The following is a 21,023-nucleotide window of genomic DNA, read 5'->3' as shown; positions in this document are numbered from 1 at the left end:
AAGAGCTATTCAGTAGGATTTAAGGTCCAAGCTATTGAATATGCTAAAAAGAACAGTAAGCAGATATGTTTTATTAATGTACCGTAGCTGCGTGTGTCAACTATGAGTCATTAAATGACTCCCGCCTCCTGGGGATGGGCGCTAGTGATCCTTTTTGCGACTACTTGGCTGAAGAAGAAGTGACAAGTGTCTTGATATGTGCTGGGAATGGATATGACGCGAGGGGTGCACGACGGACCTTTTAGGATGTAACACCACTACTCTTATGCTGGCTATGTAAACAACCGGGCTGAAATAAAGCATTTTCCAGTCATAAATACCCAGTGTATTATTTATACAATAACACTTCATGGTGGCAGCGGTGGGATAGAGAAATCCCCCACGGAGCAGAACGAGAGGGGGAGTTGTCTGAGGGTAATTCTGTCGTTGCCCGTGAGGAGCCGAGCTAACTGATAGCAAAGCAATCCAAATGAGAGCGCGCTATGGCTACACACCGACCGACCATGGATTGGACAAGCAAGAGTGAGCAGCGTGTGTTCATTAAAATAAAACCGTTTTCTAAACTGGACTTTCAATCGAAGCAGGAGGTAATAAAGGAAGATCTTCATCAAGACAGAGATACTTTTAAAACTGAAGAAAGATAAGGAAGACTTCTATAAACAAGTTATCAATGCTTTTGATCAGAAGGAGCTGAGCATGGACTTAATTTATAAGAAATGGTAAGACCATAATAAAGTTTTTTTTAATTAAATGTGCTTTTCATCATGGTACCGGTATCCTTACATCACACTGAATTTTTTAAGGACAGGCCAAAATTTACCGCATGCCTTTGGTAAGCGCCGGAGTGAGAAGAGGTTTTGAATTAATTAGTGCCCCGGTGGCAATTCAAGGAAATATGGTATATGTATATATATATATATATGTATATATATATATATATATATATATATATATATATATATATATATAATATATATATAAATATATTATATATATATATCTCTATATTCAAAAATTATATATTCATAGTGGTGTACAAATGTATATATTTAATAGTGGTGTTGTACACACACACACACACACATATATATATATATATATATATATATATATACATACACATACATATATACAGTATGTATATATAAGTATATATATGTATATATATAAATATATATATTTATATTTAATAGTGGTATATATATACATATATATAAATATATATATATATATATATATAATAGTGGTTTACATATGTATATACTTAATATCGGTGTACATATATATATATTTAATAGTGGTGTAGGTTAAAACAGATTAATTCACATTCTTTACTGTGGTGGAAAATGTTTTCAGATCTTTGCTTAGGGTGGATTTTTTTCAACCTTGGAGGTTCCACTGTACGTTTATTGTGAAATAAAAACAATGCATGGTCGCGTGCAACATGTGACTACATCATGCTTGCTGTTTTCACTGATAGTGTCTATGATGACATCATAGTAAATACATCTGGAGCACAACTAGAGGAATGAACGCATGATGGAAGAGTATTATTATGAATGAGTATAGAGTCATGCACCTGATGCTAGTATGATGCTAGTACGATGCTAGTATGAAACCACTATGATTCTAGTGCGATGCTCTTGTTATGATCACCAGTATTTACCTGTTTCCTGGTGCGAGTTTTCCCCGTCCTCAGCTTGATGTACCGTGCTATCAGTTCATTGCGACCTGCACACAACAAGGGAAGGCACACACGTTCATGCAGGAATCTAACTTTCTACTAGGGTACTACACTATACCTCTACTAGTATAGTACCTTCATACTAATGCAGTGGTTCTCAACCTTTTTTCAGTGATGTTCCCCCTGTGAACATTTTTTTAATTCAAGTACCCCGTAATCAGAGCAAAGCATTTTTGGTTGAAAAAAGAGATAAAGAAGTAAAATACAGCACTCTGTCAACAGTTTCTGATTTATTAAATTGTATAACAGTGCAAAATATTGCTCAATTGTAGTGGTCTTTGTTGAACTATTTGGAAAACACATTATACAAATAACTAAAAACTTGTTGAAAAATAAACAAGTGATTCAATTATAAATAAAGATTTCTACACAGAAGTAATCATCAACTTAAAGTGCCCTCTTTGGGGATTGATTGTAATAGAGATCCACCTGGATTCATGAACTTAATTCGAAACATTTCTTCGCAAAAAAAAAAATCTTTAACATCAGTATTTATGGAACATACAGTGGGGCAAACAACTTTTTAGTCAGTGATTGATTGATTGATACTTTTATTAGTAGATTGCATAGTTCAGTGCATATTCCGTACGATTGACCACTAAATGGTAACACCTGAAAAAGTTTTTCAACTTAAGTCGGGGTCAATTCATGGTACAAATATATACTATCAGCATAATACACTCATCACACAGGTTAATCGTCATAGAATATACATTGAATTATTTACATTATTTACAATCCGGAGTGTGGGATGAGGAGCTTTGGTTGATATCAGTACTTCAGTCATCAACAATTGCATCAACAGAGAAATGGACATTGAAACAGTGTAGGTCTTACTTAGTAGGATATGTACAGCCAGCAGAGAACATAGTGAGTTCAGATAGCATAAGAACAAGTAAATACATTACAATTACATTTGATTATTTACATTAGGTTATTTACAATCTGGGGAGATGAGATGTGAATGGAGGAGGGTATTAGTAAAGGGTTGAAGTTGCCTGGAGGTGTTGTTTTAGAGCGGTTTTGAAGGAATATAGAGATGGACTTACTTTTATACCTGTTGGGAGTGCATTCCACATTGATGTGGCATAGAAAGAGAAGGAGTTAAGACCTTTGTTAGATCAAAATCTGGGTTTAATATGGTGTTTGGAGCTCCCCCTGGTGTTCTGGTTATGGTGGTCATTTACGTTAAGGAAGTAGTTTGACATGTACTTCGGTATCAGGGAGGTGTAGCGGATTTTATAGACCAAGCTCAGTGCAAGTTGTTTTACTCTGTACTCCACCCTGAGCCAGCCCACTTTGGAGAGGTGGGTTGGAGTGAGGTGTGATCTGGGGTGGAAGTCTAAAAGTAACCGCACTAGCTTGTTCTGGGATATTTGGAGTCTAGATTTGAGGGTTTTGGAGGTGCTGGGGTACCAGGAGGTGCAAGCGTAATCGAAAAAGGGTTGAATGAGAGTTCCCGCTAGAATCTTCAAGGTGCTTTTGTTGACCAGAGAGGAGATACTGTAGAGGAATCTCATTCTTTGGTTGACCTTTTTGATTACCTTGGTTCCATTTTATCACAGGAAAGATTAGCCTCTAGAATGGAACCTAGGTCGGTGATCTCATCTTTCCTGGTGATAACAATGTCACCCACTTTTCTAGTGATGTCACTGACTTTCTTAAGGTTGATATGGGACCCAAATAAGATGGATTTCGTTTTACCTAAGTGTATAGATAGCTTGTTGTCAGCGAGCCAGGTGCAAATATTAAGGAGTTTAGCACTGAGGATTTGTTCCACCTGTGACTTGTCCTTGCCGGATACCAGCAGGGCCAAGTCATCCGCAAACAGGAACAATTCACAGTGGCATGCTGATGGCATGTCATTTACGTATATTAGGAACAGTAAAGGTCCTAGTATACTGCCTTGGGGGACTACACAGCTTACTGAGAGGGGAGGGGACACGGTGTCGTTCACCTCTACCACCTGTTTCCTCCCCTCCAAGTAAGATTGCATCCAGCTCGATGAGGTTTTATCGAATCCGATTGCTCTGAGCTTATCCAACAGTATGGCGTGGTTAACGGTGTCAAAGGCCTTCTGAATGTCCAGCATGACCATGCCGCAATATTTGCCCGCGTCCACCTCATGTTTTATGTGGTCGGTCAGATAGAGAAGGTATGTGTCAGTGGAGTGGTTAGTTCTGAAGCCGGATTGGAATTTGTACATTAGTTTATTAGTAGCAAGGTATCTATCAACCTGTTCATAAACTATTTTTTCCATTACTTTCGAAATGGAACTGAGAATAGAAACAGGTTGGTAGTTACCAGGTTCTAATTTGCTTCCTATTTTATAAAGGGGGGTTACTCTTGCTATCTTGAAATCTTTGGGTACTTGGCTTTGTTTGATTGAGAGGTTTATTTTATGTGTGATTATTGGGGCAATGGTGGTGGCCGAGTCCATGAGGAATCTGGAGGGGATATTGTCAAGGCCGGTGGCCTTGTTTGGGTGGAGCGCGCTCAATTTATTAAGCACCTCGTTAGCTGAGACCATTTCTAATTTGAAAATGTTGTTGATTACTCCTAGCTTTCTGTAGAAGACTTTAATGTTTTCTACACCAAAGCGACCAGAGTGATGGGGGTAATTAGAGTTGTGGCTATGCTGGTGAAAAAGGTGTTAAGTCTGCTTGCTACCTCCATTTTGTCTGTAATGAGGGAGTCACCCTCCTTGAGGTTGATGTTGGTGAGTCTGGTTTTAAGTTTATGGCTGCATCCAGGAAGCTAGTTGTTGAGAATTTTCTAGAGCTCAGGTGGCTTATTTGCGTTTTCTTCTATTTTGTCGTTGATTTTTTAAGGATTTAGTCAGGTTGTATTTGTTAATTTATTGCATTGCTTTTTGAGCGTTGAAAGGAGTGATTTGATGTTATTATTATTGGGTTGTTTGTTTACTTCGGTTTTACACTTTTGGTATTCGAAGTATTTTCTGTCTGTGTCTTTTATGGCAGCTAATCGATCTGGATTGATCCATGTTTCAGAGCGGGCTTTGATCCTGACTGTTCTCACGGGAGCCATATCATTTAGTATCGCTAGGAACGCTGTTTTGAAGCGATCCAAAGCATCTTCAACCAGGTTGCTCGTGAGCACAGGAAACCAGTCCCACTCACCTAATTTACGGTTGAAATTATCACTGGAGTATGTTTTAAGGGATCTGGATTGAGCTGTTATGTGGCCATTGGCTTTGGGTTTACTTATTTTGCGAGTGCAGAAGGTTATATAGTGGTTGCTAAGACCACAGATCATGACCCCACTATTTTTAATATTATGCCGGTCTGATGGGAGGATGAGATCTATGGTTTATTGGGTGGAATCACACACCCGTGTGGGGAGTGTAATTAGCTGGGAAAGAGCGTGCAGATTACAGAATTTGCTGTAAGATTTGAAGACAGGCGCATCTCTGCGTTGATTATTTGTGTTCAGATCTCCAGTTATAATTAGCTCCACGTTGTCTACACCAGCTAAGAACTCTTCAAGAGCACCATAGAAATCACTCTGAGTAAGGGGTCTGTATACAGTCCCTATCAGTACCGGCTTAGCGTTTGTGAATTTGATTTCTGCCCACACAGATTCAAGGACACTGTGGTTGAGATCAGAGCGAGTTATGTATTTAATATCCTGGTGAATGTACATTAAAACACCACCACCATGTTTATTCCTGTCCTTTCTGATGACGGAGAAGTTTTCTGTCTCTAACTCTGAGTCAGAAACACTTTCATCTAATTTAGTTTCGGAGAAAAACAGGATCTTTACTTTATTGTTGTGGAACATTTCTCTGATTTGGTGGAGTTTATTTGCAGAGAGGCTGTTCACATTCAGATGGATGATGTGTAGCCCACCGGAACCAAAAAGAACATCAGAGTCCGTTGGGGAGAGGTACTGTCCAGAAGATGGGGGGATGTTGGTGGTTATTGAGGTTTGTGTGGAAAGACTTGGGGGAAGGGGGGAGAGGCCCATTGTTTGTCGTCCAGGTGATGGGGGAGGGGCGTGGTTGAAGAAGGGGAGGGGGGGCCAGGTAGGAGTGGTGGGGGTTGACGTGGTTTTCGCGGGTTTTGGTGAGGTGGAGAACAATGACCAGGGATCCACGAAGAGTCCCCCGAAACCTGTGTTGGCCGTGGGGGGTCCAGGTGACGCGGCGATGACCCTCAGAGTTTCGGGAGAGGTTAGGAGGACCTCTGCACTGCCGACTTTAATGGCGGCCAGGGTGTCGTCAAAAGCAATTACACCGTCCGCCGCCGAGCCGCTGTCCTCACAGGTGTCTGAGCGTTGTCCCATTTAAAATGATGACAGAGGTCTGTCATTTTCATCATAGGTACACTTCAACAGTGAGAGACAGAATGTGAAAGAAAAAAAATCCAGGAATTCACACTGTAGGAATTTTAAATACTTTATTTGTATATTATGGTGGAAAATAAGTATTTGGTCACTTCAAACAAGGAAGATCTCTGGCTCTCACAGACCTGTAACTTCTTCTTTAAGAAGCTCTTTTGTCCTCCACTTGTTACCTGTATTAATGGAACCGGTTTGAACTCGTTATCTGTATAAAAGACACCTGTCCACAGCCTCAAACAGTCAGACTCTAAACTCCAAAGAGCTGTCGAAGGACACCAGGAAAATAATTGTAGACCTGCACCAGACTGGGAAGAGTGAATCTACAATAGGAAAGCAGCTTGGTGTGAAAAAATAAACTGTGGGAGCAATTACCAGAAAATGGAAGACATACGAGACCACTGATAATCTCCCTTGATCTGGGGCTCCACGCAAGGTCACATCCCGCGGGGTCAAAATGATAATAAGAAATGTGAGCAAAATTCCCAGAACCGCACAGGGGGACCTGGTGTATGACCTGTAGAGAGCTGGGACCAAAGTAACAAAGGTTACCATCAGTAACACACTACGCCGACAGGGAATCAAATCATGCAGTGCCAGACGTGTCCCCCTGCTTAAGCCATTGCATGTCCAGGCCCGTCTGAAGTTTGCCAGAGAGCACATGGATGATACAGCAGAGGATTAGGAGAATGTCATGTGGTCAGATGAAACCAAAATAGAACTTTTTGGTATAAGCTCAACTCGCCGTGTTTGTAGGAAGAAGAATACTGAGTTGCATCCCAAGAATACCACACCTACTGTGAAGCATGGGGGTGGAAACATCATGCTTTTGTTATGTTTTTCTGCTAAGGGGACAGGACGACTGATCCGTGTTAAGGAAAGGCGTGGCGCAGTGGTAGAGTGGCCGTGCGCAACCCGAGGGTCCCTGGTTCAAATCCCACCTAGTACCAACTTCGTCACGTCCGTTGTGTCCTGAGCAATACACTTCACCCTTGCTCCTGATGGGTGCTGGGTGGCGCCTTGCATGGCAGCTCCCTCCATCAGTGTGTGAATGTGTGTGTGAATGGGTAAATGTGGAAGTAGTGTCAAAGGGCTTTGAGTACCTTGAAGGTAGAAAAGCGCTATACAAGTACAACCCATTTATCATTTATTTATTTAAAGAATGAATGAGGCCATGTATCGTGAGATTTTGAGCCAAAACCTCCGTCCATCAGGGAGAGCTTTGAAGATGAAACGTGGCTTGGTCTTCCAGAATGACAATGATCCCAAACACACCGCCCGGGCTGATCCCAAATACACCGCCCGGGCAACGAAGGAGTGGCTCCGCAAGGAGCATTTGAAAGTCCTGGAGTGGCCTATCCAGTCTCCAGACCTCAACCCCATAGAAAATCTGTGGAGGGAGTTGAAAGTCTGTGTTGCTCGGCAACAGCCCCAAACCATCATTGCTCTCGAGAAGATCTGCATAGAGGAATGGGCCAAAATACCAGTTACTGTGTGTGCAAACCTGGTAAAGACCTATAGTAATCGTTTGACCTCTGTTATTGCCAACAAAGGTTATATTACAAAGTATTGAGTTGAATTTTTGTTATTGACCAAATACTTATTTTCCACCTTAATTTACAAATAAATTCTTTAAAATTCCTACAATGTGAATTCTTGGATTTTTTTTTCACATTCTGTCTCTCACAGTTGAAGTGTACCTATGATGAAAATTACAGACCTCTGTCATCATTTTACAAACCCTGTTTCCATATGAGTTGGGAAATTGTGTTAGACGTAAATATAAACGGACTACAATTATTTGCAAATCCTTTTCAACCCATATTCAATTGAATGCACTACAAACACAAGATATTTGATGTTTAAACTCATAAACTTGATTTTTTTTTGCAAATAATAATTAACTTAGTATTTCATGGCTGCCACACGTGCCAAAGTAGTTGGGAAAGGGCATGTTCACCACTGTGTTACATCACCTTTTCTTTTAACAACACTCAATAAACTTTTGGGAACTGAGGAGACACATTTTTAAGCTTTTCAGGTGGAATTCTTTCCCATTCTTGTTTTAAGTACAGCTTAAGTTGTTCAACAACTTAGGCTTCATAATGCAGCACACATGTTCAATGGGAGACAAGTCTGGACTACAGGCAGGCCAGTCTAGTACCCGCACTCTTTTACTATGAAGCCATGCTGTTGTAACAAGTGACTAGGTATTGTCTTGCTGAAATAAGCAAGGGCGTCCATAATAATGTTGCTTGGATGGCAGCATATGTTGCTCCAAAACCTGTATGTACCTTTCAGCGTCAATGGTGCCTTCACAGATGTGTGAGTTACGCAGGCCTTGGGCACTAATACACCCCCATACCATCACAGATGCTGGCTTTTCAACTTTGCACCTAGAACAGTCTGGATGATTCTTTCCCTCTTTGGTCCGGAGGACACGACGTTCATCGTTTCCAAAAAACAATTTGAAATGTGGACTTGTCAGACCACAGAACACTTTTCCACTTTGCATCAGTCCATCTTAGCTGAGCTCGGGCCCAGAGAAGCCAGCGGCATTTCTGGGTGTCGTTGATAAATGGCTTCGGCTTTGCATAGTAGAGTTTTAACTTGCACTTACAGATGTAGCTACGAAATGTAGTTACTGACAGTGGATTTCTGAAGTGTTCCTGAGCCCGTGTGGTGATATCCTTTACACACTGATGTCACTTTTTGATGCAGTACCGCCTGAGGGAACGAAAGTCCGTTATATCATCGCTTATGTCCAGTGATTTCTCCAGATTCTCTGAACCTTTTGATAGTATTACGGACCGTAGATTGTAAAATTCCTAAATTCCTTGCAATAGACCGTTGAGAAATGTTTTTCTTAAGCTGTTTGACTATTTTCTCCCGCATTTGTTTACAAAGTGGTGACCTTTGCCCCGTCCTTGGTTGTGAATGACTGAGCATTTCACGGAAGCTGCCTTTTTCCCAATCACGGCACCCACCTGTTCCCAATTAGCCTGCACAAATGTGGGATGTTCCAAATAAGTGTTTGATGAGAATTCCTCAACTTTATCAGTATTTATTGCCACCTTTCCCAACTTCTTTGTCACGTGTTGCTGGCATCAAATTCTAAAGTTAATGATTATTTGCAAAAAAAATAATGTTTATCAGTTTGAACATCAAATATGTTGTCTTTGTAACATATTCAACTGAATATGGGTTGAAAATGATTTGCAAATCATTGTATTCAGTTTATGTTTACATCTAACACAATTTCCCAACTCATATGGAAACGGGGTTTGAAAGTGGGAGAACTTGCACATTCGCTGGCAGACTAAATACTTTTTTGCCCCACTGTATATCTAGCTGTCAACACTGAATATTGCATTGTTGCATTTCTTTTCACAGTTTACAAAATTAAATTCATATTTTTTTGAAGAATTATTCAATATATATATTTATAAAGGATTTTTGAATTGTTGCGATTTTTAGAATATTTAAAAAAAATCTTCCGTACCCTTTGGCATACCTTCAAGTACCCCCAGGGGTACGCGTACCCCCATTTGAGAACAACTGTACCAATGAATCATATTTTGTACTATACCGCCTCTAAAAAGTACCAGTCCCCCCCGATAAAGGTGAAGAACACTGAAACACCCTCAGGAAGAGCTGCTTTAAAGGGAAACATTATCACCAGACCTATGTAAGCGTCAATATATACCTTGATGGTGCAGAAAAAAGACCATATATTTTTTTAACTGATTTCCGAACTCTAAATGGTTGAATTTTGGCGAATTAAACGCCTTTCTGTTTATCGCTCATGTGGTGATGACGTCAGAACGTGACGTCTCCGAGGTAATACAGCCGCCATTTTCATTTTCAACACATTACAAACACCGGGTCTCAGCTCTGTTATTTTCCGTTTTTTCGACTATTTTTTGGAACCTTGGAGACGTCATGCCTCGTTGGTGTGTTGTCGGAGGGTGTAACAACACTAACAGGGAGGGATTCAAGTTGCACCACTGGCCCGAAGATGCGAAAGTGTCTGCCGCCAGACCCCCATTGAATGTCTCCACATTTTACCGGCAATGACAGACATGGCACAGAGATGTATGGATAACCTGCAGATGCATTTGCAACGACAAAGTCAACGAAATCACAAAGGTGAGTTTTTTTGATGTTGACTTGTGTGCGAATCAGACGTATTTGCTTGCGGCGTGACTGCCAGCTAATCGATGCTAACATGCTACGCTAATCGATGCTAACATGCTATTTACCGGCGGTGCTAAAGCAGACATGGCACAGAGATGTATCGATAACCTGCAGATGCATTTGCAACTATATTACGTTTCCTTCCACCCACATTTAATGCGAAAAAAACACTTACCAATCGACGGATTTAAGTTGCTCCGGTGTCACGAGATGCGAAAGTCCTGATCGTTTGGTCCGCACATTTTACCGGCGATGCTAACGCAGCTATTCGGCCATGCTATGGCTATGAATAGCATCAATAGCTATTCGCTCAATAGCTTCAGTTTCTTCTTCAATACTTTCATACTCCAACCATCCGTTTCAATACATGCGTAATCTGTTGAATCGCTTAAACCGCTGAAATCCGAGTCTGAATCCGAGCTAATGTCGCTATATCCTGCTGTGGTATTCGCCATTGTTTGTTTACATTGGCAGCACTGTATGACGTCACAGGGAAATGGATAGTCGCATCGCAAATAGCGAAAATCAAGCACTTTAAAGCTTTTTTTAGGGATATTCCGGGACCGGTAAAATTTTGAAAAAAATTTCCAAAAATACAACAAGCCACTGGGAACTGATTTTTATTGTTTTCAACCCTTTTGAAATTGTGACAATGTTCTCCTTTAAAGGCCTACTGAAATGAGATTTTCTTATTTAAATGGGGATAGCAGGTCCATTCTATGTCATACTTGATCATTTCGCGATATTGCCATATTTTTGCTGAAAGGATTTAGTACAGAACATCGACGACAAATGTTGCAACTTTTGATCGCTAACAGAAAAGCCCTGCCTTTACCGAAAGTCGCAGACGATGACGTCACCCGTTGAGGGCTCCTCACATCCTCACATTGTTTTTAATGGGAGCCTCCAACAAAAGAGCTATAGCCTATTCCGACCGAAAACCACAATTTCCCATTAATTTGAGCGAGGATGAAACATTTGTGTTTGAGGATATTGATAGCGACTGACTAGAAAGAAAAAAAAAACGTGATTGCATTGGACGATCAGAAGTTACAGAACATTTTAGCAACATTTCAGATCTGGAAATCCCTTATCTTTCTATTGTGTAGCTAGTGTTTTAGTGAATTTAATAGTACCTGATAGACGAAGGGTTTCCACGTTCTGAGGCCAGTGTCTGCAATGACTCACGGCAGCATTATGGACGACACAAGCTCAGCTGTGGCGACTTTTACCACAATTTTCTCACCGAAAACTGGTGGTTGACATATGTCGATCCATTGCTCGACATCTGACCACTACTAACCACTTTCCAAGAAACACCCCGGATTCACCCTATAAATATACTTCACCCATCTACCCTAACCACAGCAAAAGCAACAAACCAACTCCAATCCCCAATCTCAACTTAACTCCCATTTAATTCCAACAAATAGCAAAATATTCAGCAACACATGTCCAAAGACTGTGTAATTGATTCGGTTACAAGCAGACACCTACTATCATCTACCGTACGACGACACTCTCCTAACAACCGTCACTCACGCGTACCACAGTCATCATTCGCACGTTCAACAAGAAACTCCCGGAAAATTAAAATTGCAATTTACTAAAAACGAAATAAACCTATTGCATGTGTTGCAATTTAATATTTCATCATTATATATAAACTATTCAGACTGCGTGTCGATAGTAGTGGGTTCACATAGCCTTTAAGACATGGCTAGCTAGCTAAAAGCAAACATCCATCACAATATTCTTACATGTACCATTAACACTGGAGGAGAGAAAATAGCTAAAATGCTTCACTATAAACCGTCAGAGGATCAATAGCTACATTGCATCACATTGTAAACAAATGCCCATACGGATCTACACCTTGCATCTACACTAATATACAAGCTACATGAATTATACACGTACAAAAAAACATATAATATCACCATATACAATAAATCATATTATTCTATTACAAAATGATCAGTAATATGTCCTTGACACATGAGACTTGAATATGACCAAGAATAACAGACTTAGTCACAGGTCACATGACAAACAGACTTAGTCACAGGCACATGACACAGACTTAGTCACAGGTTACATGACACACAGACTTAGTCCCACAGGTACATGACACACAGACTTAGTCACAGGTCACATGATACAATAAACTTCTGTCTCCAACTTCTACTTCAGTTCCTTGTCCCAGGAATGACACCAGGATAAAACCTGCTTTCAGTTTAAATCAGGACAAACATGCACCAAGAATTCTACTCAAATGATTTAAATTCTACTAAATGATTTAAATTCTACTTAAATTATTTTAATTCAACTTAAATTATTTTAATGCCACCTAAACATTCTTAATGTCCTACTGCAGATGTATATTATATTAATGTCCTCTGCAGGTGTGTATTATATTAATGTCAAGGTGTGTCTGTGAAGGCAACATACTTCAGATGAAATGTGTAGTAGACATGAAATGTCAGACTAGATCATTACTATTGACTGTGTCATCATTTCTATGATTGTCTATGTCATGTGTTTATTACAGTTTGTTGGTCACACTTAAAGACATTTAAATAAAATACATCATCACACACTAAAATACATTTAAATAAATACATTGTTACAGATTAAAAGACATTTAAATAAAATACATTATTCACACTTAAAGACATTTCAATAAAATACATTATTACACACTAAAATACATTATTTTGCACACACTATTTTGCACACCTTATTTTGCAGAGACTCTTTCGCACACACTATTTTGCAGGGACTATTTTTCACACACTATTTTGCAGACACTAATTTGCACACACTATTTTTCAGACACTAATTTGCACACACAATTTTGCACACATTATTTTGCACACACTATTTCGCAGAGATATTTTTGCACACACTATTTTTACACACACTATTTTGCACACAGTATTTTTCAGACACTATTTTGCAGATGCTATTATGCACACATTATTTTGCACACACTATTTTCCACACATTATTTTTTACACATTATTTTGCACACACTATTTCGCAGAGATATTTTTGCACACACTATTTTTACACACACTATTTTGCACACAGTATTTTTCAGACACTATTTTGCAGATGCTATTATGCACACATTATTTTGCACACACTATTTTCCACACATTATTTTTTACACATTATTTTGCACACACTATTTTGGAAGTTATTATTTTAAACACATTATTATGCACACCCTATTTTGCACACTATTATTTAACACACATTATTTTGCACACATTATTTTGCAGACACTATTTTGCACATAATATTTTGCAGACACAATTATTTTGCACACACTATTTTGCAGACACTAATTTCCATTCATCCATCCATCACTATTTTGCAGACACTATTTTGCAGATAATTTTTTGCACACACTATTTTGCAAACATCATTTTGCAGACACTATTTTCCATCCATCTATCCATCACTACTTTCCAGACACTATTCTGCAGACACTTTTTTGTACACACTATTTTGCACACACTATTTTGGGGCTGCGTGAGTCTGTTAGCTGCATACACGTTGTGTGGTGCAGCAGAAGTGTTGATTTAAGGTAAAACATTGTTGCTTCCAACTCACGAAGGCTGACTTTCTGTGGCTTGGAAGTGTTGGTCTGACAAAGATCTCAACACTTACACGGCCTCCACCAGCCCAGACCACCAAGTGCCTCCATTGTTGGTCCACAGGCGGCGTGACAGAAGGGCCTGCTTATTGCACCCAGTCTCTCTCTCTCTCTCTTTGTCTCTCTCTCGCCCTCGCCCTCGGCAGAACCGCCGCACATTTGGCGCTTGGCCAGCCCAGCAGGACTGCCTCTCCAATATCCAGCTAAGCCCCGTCCCCTCTGCCCCGGGCCAAATAATGACCACGACCCGCTTCAGAGCCTCCGCATTCCACACATTCCTTAGAGCCTGACACATCTGTGCGAGCCAGTCTGACTGGCCTGGGCCTGCACACACACACACACACACACACACACACACACACACACACACACACACACACACACACACGCACGCACACACACACACACTCACACCACACAGGGAGGGGGTTGAGAAGGTTGACAGTTGCCGAGGGCCAACAGGGGCAGCTGATGCTGTAACTCTTGGGGGCCACACAAAGCCATCACTGTGCCTGCCAACAAGTGCCACCTGGCCGCAGGGAAGGAGGCGCCTCCCCCTGCAACACCTGTTGCTGATGGTCCCGACAGAGGATGGCAAGAAAAGCAGACAACTGTCATCGTCCATCTCCTGAGATGAAAGGTGTCCCAGTATCGGACAGCAAGATAAATACACTTCAAAGTCCATCTATCCATTTTCTACCGCTTGTCCCTTTCGTGGTCGGGGGTCGCTGGAGCCTATCTTGCTTCAAAGTACCATGAAAAAATACTTAACGCTGAAATGTTTCATTTAAGTTTCATTTTATCTAGAAAGAATTTGGCCAGGTGCCTAAATTGGACTGCAGGTATGGTGACATATTTTATCAGGTCAGGAAAAAAAACACAGGCTATTTCATCCCTACAAACCTGCTCTGCAGGTTTCCCTGCTCTTCAGGGGATTTTATGATTGTATTTTATTTTATGATTTTGAGAGCGGGCAGCACGGTGAGAGAGGGGTACGTGCGTCTGCCTCACAATACGAAGGTCCTGAGTAGTCCTGGGTTCAATCCCAGGCTCGGGATCTTTATGTGTGGAGTTTGCATGTTCTCCCCGTGACTGCGTGGGTTCCCCCTGGGTACTCCGGCTTCCTCCCACCTCCAAAGACATGCACCTGGGGATAGGTCCCTAGTGTGTGAATGTGAGTGTGAATGTTGTCTATCTGTGTTGGCCTTGCGATGAGGTGGCGACTTGTCCCGGGTGTACCTTGCCTTCCGCCCGATTGTAGCTGAGATAGGCACCAGAGCCCCCTGTGACCCCAAAGGGAATAAACAGTAGAAAATGGATGGATGGATGGATGGATTTTAAAAGCAGAGAAACCTGTGAAACAGGCTTGTAAGGATGAAACAGCCTCTGTGTTTTTTCCTGACCTAATGCATATTATTCTATTAGATGTTGCCCACCTAGTAAACATCTGAACATCCCCTGAAAGGAGGCAAGACTTCAATTCCAGAACCACCATCAGTCACAACTACACGTCAAGTGCAAGGTACGTCAACTTGTAGCTGGATGCATGATGGAAAATATACTTGTCATCCTTGTTCTGTCAAACCGTCTTATACAACCCCGTTTCCATATGAGTTTGGAAATTGTGTTAGATGTAAATATAAACAGAATAAAAAACAACAGCGGAGACCCCGGACTGTTGAACGACTGAAGCTCTACATAAAACAAGAATGGGAAAGAATTCCACTTTCAAAGCTTCAACAATTAGTTTCCTCAATTCCCAAACGTTTATTGAGTGTTGTTAAAAGAAAAGGTGATGTAACACAGTGGTGAACATGCCCTTTCCCAACTACTTTGGCATTTGTTTCACCCCTGAAATTCTAAGTCAATTAATATTTGCAAAACAAAAAAAAGTTTATGAGTTTGAATATCAAATATCTTGTCTTTGTAGTGCATTCAATTGAATATGGGTTGAAAAGGATTTGTAAATCATTGTATTCCGTTTATATTTACATCTAACACAATTTCCCAACTCATATGGAAACGGGGTTTGTATACACTAAATATATTGTACATACTAAATATATTGTATATAATAAATACACAAAAAATATAATATATATACTAAATATATGGTATGTTCTAAATATAATGTATGTAATAAATATACTGTGTACAGTAAATATAAATGGATACATTGAATAAAGAATGTGGCCCGCAGTCTTCCTCCAACTTAACTGTGAATGATATGCTGTGACTGTGCTGCCATCTTGTGGACAAGTTGACTAAATGCAGTCATTGACCTTGGATTTGAATTAGAAGTGTTGATGACAGCACAGCATTTACCTTTACGACCCAACTTTTCCCAGTTATGGCGCAAAGAGACGACCACCATCACTGGACATCAACACACATAACGCTGCATGCTTGGTGGATGTTATTAAATAGCACCTAACATCATTTTAGATTACGCCAATTTAAACACACTGCAATAATAATATTGATAATAATGGATTAGATTCATAATGCACTTTTCTAGACACATAAAGTGCTTCACCAAGAAGTGAGAAGCCATCATTCATTCACAACTTCTGGTGGTAAGTGTGGCTGCAAGTATGGCCCCTCCGACCACCACACATCATTCATTCATTCATTCAATTACCAGTGTGAGCGGCATTGGGGGAAAAGGTGAATTGTCCTGCCTTGCCCAAGGACACAACGGCAGCAATTTTGGATGGCAAGAGGCGGGGAGCAAACCTGCATACATTTATATATATATATATATATATATATATATATATATATATATATATATATATATATATATATATATATATATATATATATATATATATATATATATATGTATATATATATATATATATTAATATATATATATATATATATATATATATATATATATATATATATATATATATATATATATAAATGTATATATACAAACCCTGTTTCCATATGAGTTGGGAAATTGTATTAGATGTAAATATAAACGGAATACAATGATTTGCTAATCTTTTTCAACCCATATTCAATTGAATGCACTACAAAGGCAACATATTTGATGTTGAAACTCATAAATAAACTTGATTTTTTTTGTGCAAATAATAATTAACATAGAATTTAATGGCTGTAACACGTGCCAAAGTAGTTGCGAAAGGGCATGTTCACCACTGTGTTACATCACTTTTCTTTTAACAACACTCAATAAATGTTTGAGAACTGAGGAAACTAATTGTTGAAACTTTGAAAGTGGATTTCTTTCCCATTCTTGTTTTATGTAGAGCTTTAGTCGTTCAAAAGTCCAGGTCTCCGCTGTCGTATTTTCCGATTCATAATGCGCCACACATTTTCGATGGGAGACAGGACTGGACTGCAGGCGGGCCAGGAAAGTACCCGCACCCTTTTTTTACAAAACTCCGCTATTGTAACACATGCTGAATACGGGTAGGCATTGTCTTGGTGAAATAAGCAGGGGCTTCCATGAAAAAGATGGGGCAAAGATGGCAGCATATTTTCTTCCAAAATCTGTATGTACCGTTCAGCATTAATGGTGCCTTCACAGATGTATAAGTTACCCATGCCATGGGCACTAATGGACCTCCATACCATATACAGATGCTGGCTTTTGAACTTTGCGTCGATAACAGTCTGGATGGTTCGCTTCCCCTTTGGTCCGGATGACACGATGTTGAATATTTCCAAAAACAATTGAAATGTGGACTCGTTACACCACAGAACACGTTTCCACTTTGCATCAGTCCATCTTGGATGATCTCAGGCCCAGAGAAGCCGGCGGCGTTTCTGGATGTTGTTGATAAATGGGTTTCGCTTGGCATAGTAGAGCTTTAACTTGCACTTACAGATGTAGCGACAAACTGTATTTAGTGACAGTGGTTTTCTGAAGTGTTCTGGGGCCCACGAGGTGATATCCTTTAGAGATTGAGGTCGGTTTCTGATGCAGTGCCTCTGAGGGATCGAAGGTCACGGTCATTCAATGTTGGTTTCCCGCCATGCCACTTACGTGGAGTGATTTCTTCAGATTCTCTGAAACATTTGATGATATTATGGACCGTAGAAGTTGAAATCCCTAAATTTCTTGCAATTGCACTTTGAGAAACGTTGTTCTTAAACTGTTTGACTATTTGCTCACGCAGTTGTGGACAAAGGGGCATTTTTTTGAAAAAGCTGTTTTTTATAGCCAATCATGGCACCCACCTGTTCCCAATTAGGCTGCATACCTGTGGGATGATCCAAATAAGTGTTTGATGAGCATTCCTGAACTTTATCAGTATTTATTGCCACCTTTCCCAACTTCTATGTCACGTATTGCTGGCATCAAATTCTAAAGTTAATGATTAGCTGCAAAAAAAAAAATGTTTATCAGTTTGAACATCAAAAATGTTGTCTTTGTATTATATTCAAATGAATATGGGTTGAAAATGATTTACAAATCATTGTATTCCGTTTATATTTAAATCTAACACAATTTTCCAACTCATATGGAAACGGGGTTTGTATAATATATTTAGTATATACCATTTGAAACGGCCATTTTTAATATTCCGGGCCAAATGCTATATTGTTGCATGTTGCAGCATAGTACGTCTGACTATGGTAGCCGTAACGAGCCGACGATCCATCTAGCAATGCAGATATGTAGCTTAAACATTTCTGACATATTTTTCAGCGCGGTGTGTGATGTTCCATATTCTCAATGGAACATCAAAGTTTTGGTGTTGCTTGCTTACGGGTCCTTGATAGGGTCGTTTATTGAACTGCCGTCCACCTGCAACCCACAAAAATCTCTTATGTGTGACTGCCATTTATCATTACAGCATGAACCAAATAAAATAGCTTGGAGGTCGGTAAGCACAACCATAATTATTCTGTACATCAGGCGCACCAGGTTATAAGGCACGCTGTCCATTTTTCAGCAAATGAAAGGATTTCAAGTGCGCCTTACAGTCTGAAAACTAATGTACGTTAGTTACTTGTTTTTACTGCCACTAATTAAATTGCTTGGAGGTCGGAAAGCACAACCAGAATTATTCCGTACATCAAGCGCACCAGGTTATAAGGCGCACTGTCCATTTTTGAGCAAATTCAACGATTTCAAGTGTGCCTTATAGTCCGGAAAATAAGGTATGTTAGTTCCTTGTTTCTACTGCCACAAATAAAATTGCTTGGAGGTCAGTTAGCACAACCAGAATTATTCCGTACATCAGGCGCACCAGGTTATAAGGCACACTGTCCATTTTTCAGCAAATGAAAGTATTTTAAGTGCACCTTATAGTCTGAAAATTAAGGTATGTTAGTTACTTGTTTCTACTGCTACTAATACAATTGCTTGGAGGTCGGTAAGCACAACCAGAATTATTCCGTACATCAGGCGCACTGGGTTATAAGGCGCACCGTCCATTTTTGAGAAAATTCAACGATTTCAAGTATGCCTTATTGTCTGAATAATAAGGTATGTTAGTTACTTTTTTCTACTGCCACAAATACAATTGCTTGGAGGTCAGTAGGCACAACCAGAATTATTCCGTACATCAGGCGCACCGGGTTATTAGGCGCACTGTCCATTTTTGAGCAAATTAAAGGATTTAAATTGCGCCTCATCATCTGAAAACTAAGGTATGTTAGTTACTTGTTTATACTGCCACAAATAAAATTGCTTGGAGGTCGGTAAGTACAACTTGAATTATTATAAGGCGCACTGTCCATGTTTGAGAAAATTGAAGTGCGCCTTATAGTCTGAAAAATAGGGTAAATAAAATGGACTTGTTCAAATTCAGAGTTCACAAATCACACTTCACCTGGTGATCCAGTAAGACAGAATGATTCACCTGGTGATCCAGTAAGACAGAATGATTCAACCGGTGATCCAGTAAGACTGAATGATTCACCTGGTGATCCAGTAAAAATCATACACCTTGTAATCCAGTAAGACAGAATGATTCACCTGGTGATCCAGTAAGACAGAATGATTCAACTGGTGATCCAGTAAGACAGAATGATTCACATAGTGATCAAGTAAGTCAAAATGATTCACCTGGTGATCCAGTAAAAATCATTCACCTTGTAATCCAGTAAGACAGAATGATTCACCTGGTGATCCAGTAAGACTGAATGATTCTCTTAGTGATCCAGTAAGAACGATTCACCTGGTGATCCAGTAAGAATGATTCACCTGGTGATCCAGTAAAAATAATTCACCTGTTAATCCAGTAAAACAGAATGATTCACCAGGTGATTTCGTAAGACTGAATGATTCACCTGGTGATCCAGTAAGAATGATTCACCTAGTGATCCAGTAAGAATGATTCACCTAGTGATCCAGTAAGAATGATTCACCTGGTGATCTAGTATGACAGAATGATTCATTGCATGAGAGGGGAGAAGATTCTAGATGTCCTCGTCTGACCCTTATTCCTCTTCCTGGTTCCTGTTCATGGATACCCCCCCTCTTCCTAACAGGCCCCGCCCACAGGTCTCTGTTAACCACACCGCTGCTGGAATTTTCCACTTCCACGCTAAGATCGTCAGCAAAAAGGTAATCTTTTTTCACAGCGCGTGACGATCTCATCCCCCCCCCCCCCCCCCCCCCTCTCTCACAACATTGAGGTCATCCCAAATTGCTAACATAGTGATCCTGCAAACATTCCCAACATCCCAGTCAGACGCTGACAGGGAAGCAGCGTCATTGCCACACTTCTCCTTACACACATGCACTCACTATGGACTTTAGAGAAGTTAGCATTTGTTACTAAACACCTTCCACATGCACTCACTATGCACTTTAAAAAGTTAGCAATAGTTCTTAAACACCTTCCACGTGCACTTTTAAAAACTTACCATTTGTTCACACCTTCCACATGCACTTTTAAAAACTTACCATTTGTTCTTAAACATGTTCCACATGCACTCACTATGCACTTTAAGAAAGTCACTCTTGTTCTTAAACCCGTTCCACATGCATTTACTATGCACTTTAAAAAGTTAGCATTAGTTTTTACACCTTTCCACATGCACTTTTAAAAAGTTTGCATTTGTTCTTAA

The 21,023-nt window shown here is 40.0% G+C and overlaps 1 protein-coding gene across 1 annotated transcript in view; it reads right to left on the bottom strand.

The window, feature by feature from the left end:
* The window catches only part of tead3b (TEA domain family member 3 b), a gene marked incomplete at its 5' end in the record, with an annotated part of 82,736 nt that overhangs the window by 48,754 nt on the left and 12,959 nt on the right, over nucleotides 1-21,023 (bottom strand). The window contains one exon of the mRNA XM_061893566.1: nucleotides 1,667-1,731. Within this exon, the coding sequence (XP_061749550.1) occupies nucleotides 1,667-1,731 (65 nt within the window). The remainder of the gene's footprint in view (nucleotides 1-1,666; nucleotides 1,732-21,023) is intronic.

The sequence above is a fragment of the Nerophis ophidion genome, linkage group LG02 (genome assembly GCF_033978795.1).
Source record: "Nerophis ophidion isolate RoL-2023_Sa linkage group LG02, RoL_Noph_v1.0, whole genome shotgun sequence".
Classification (NCBI taxonomy): Eukaryota; Metazoa; Chordata; class Actinopteri; order Syngnathiformes; family Syngnathidae; genus Nerophis; species Nerophis ophidion.
The sequence above is the reverse complement of the archived record's forward strand: the minus strand, read 5'-3'. Positions and strand labels throughout refer to the sequence as shown.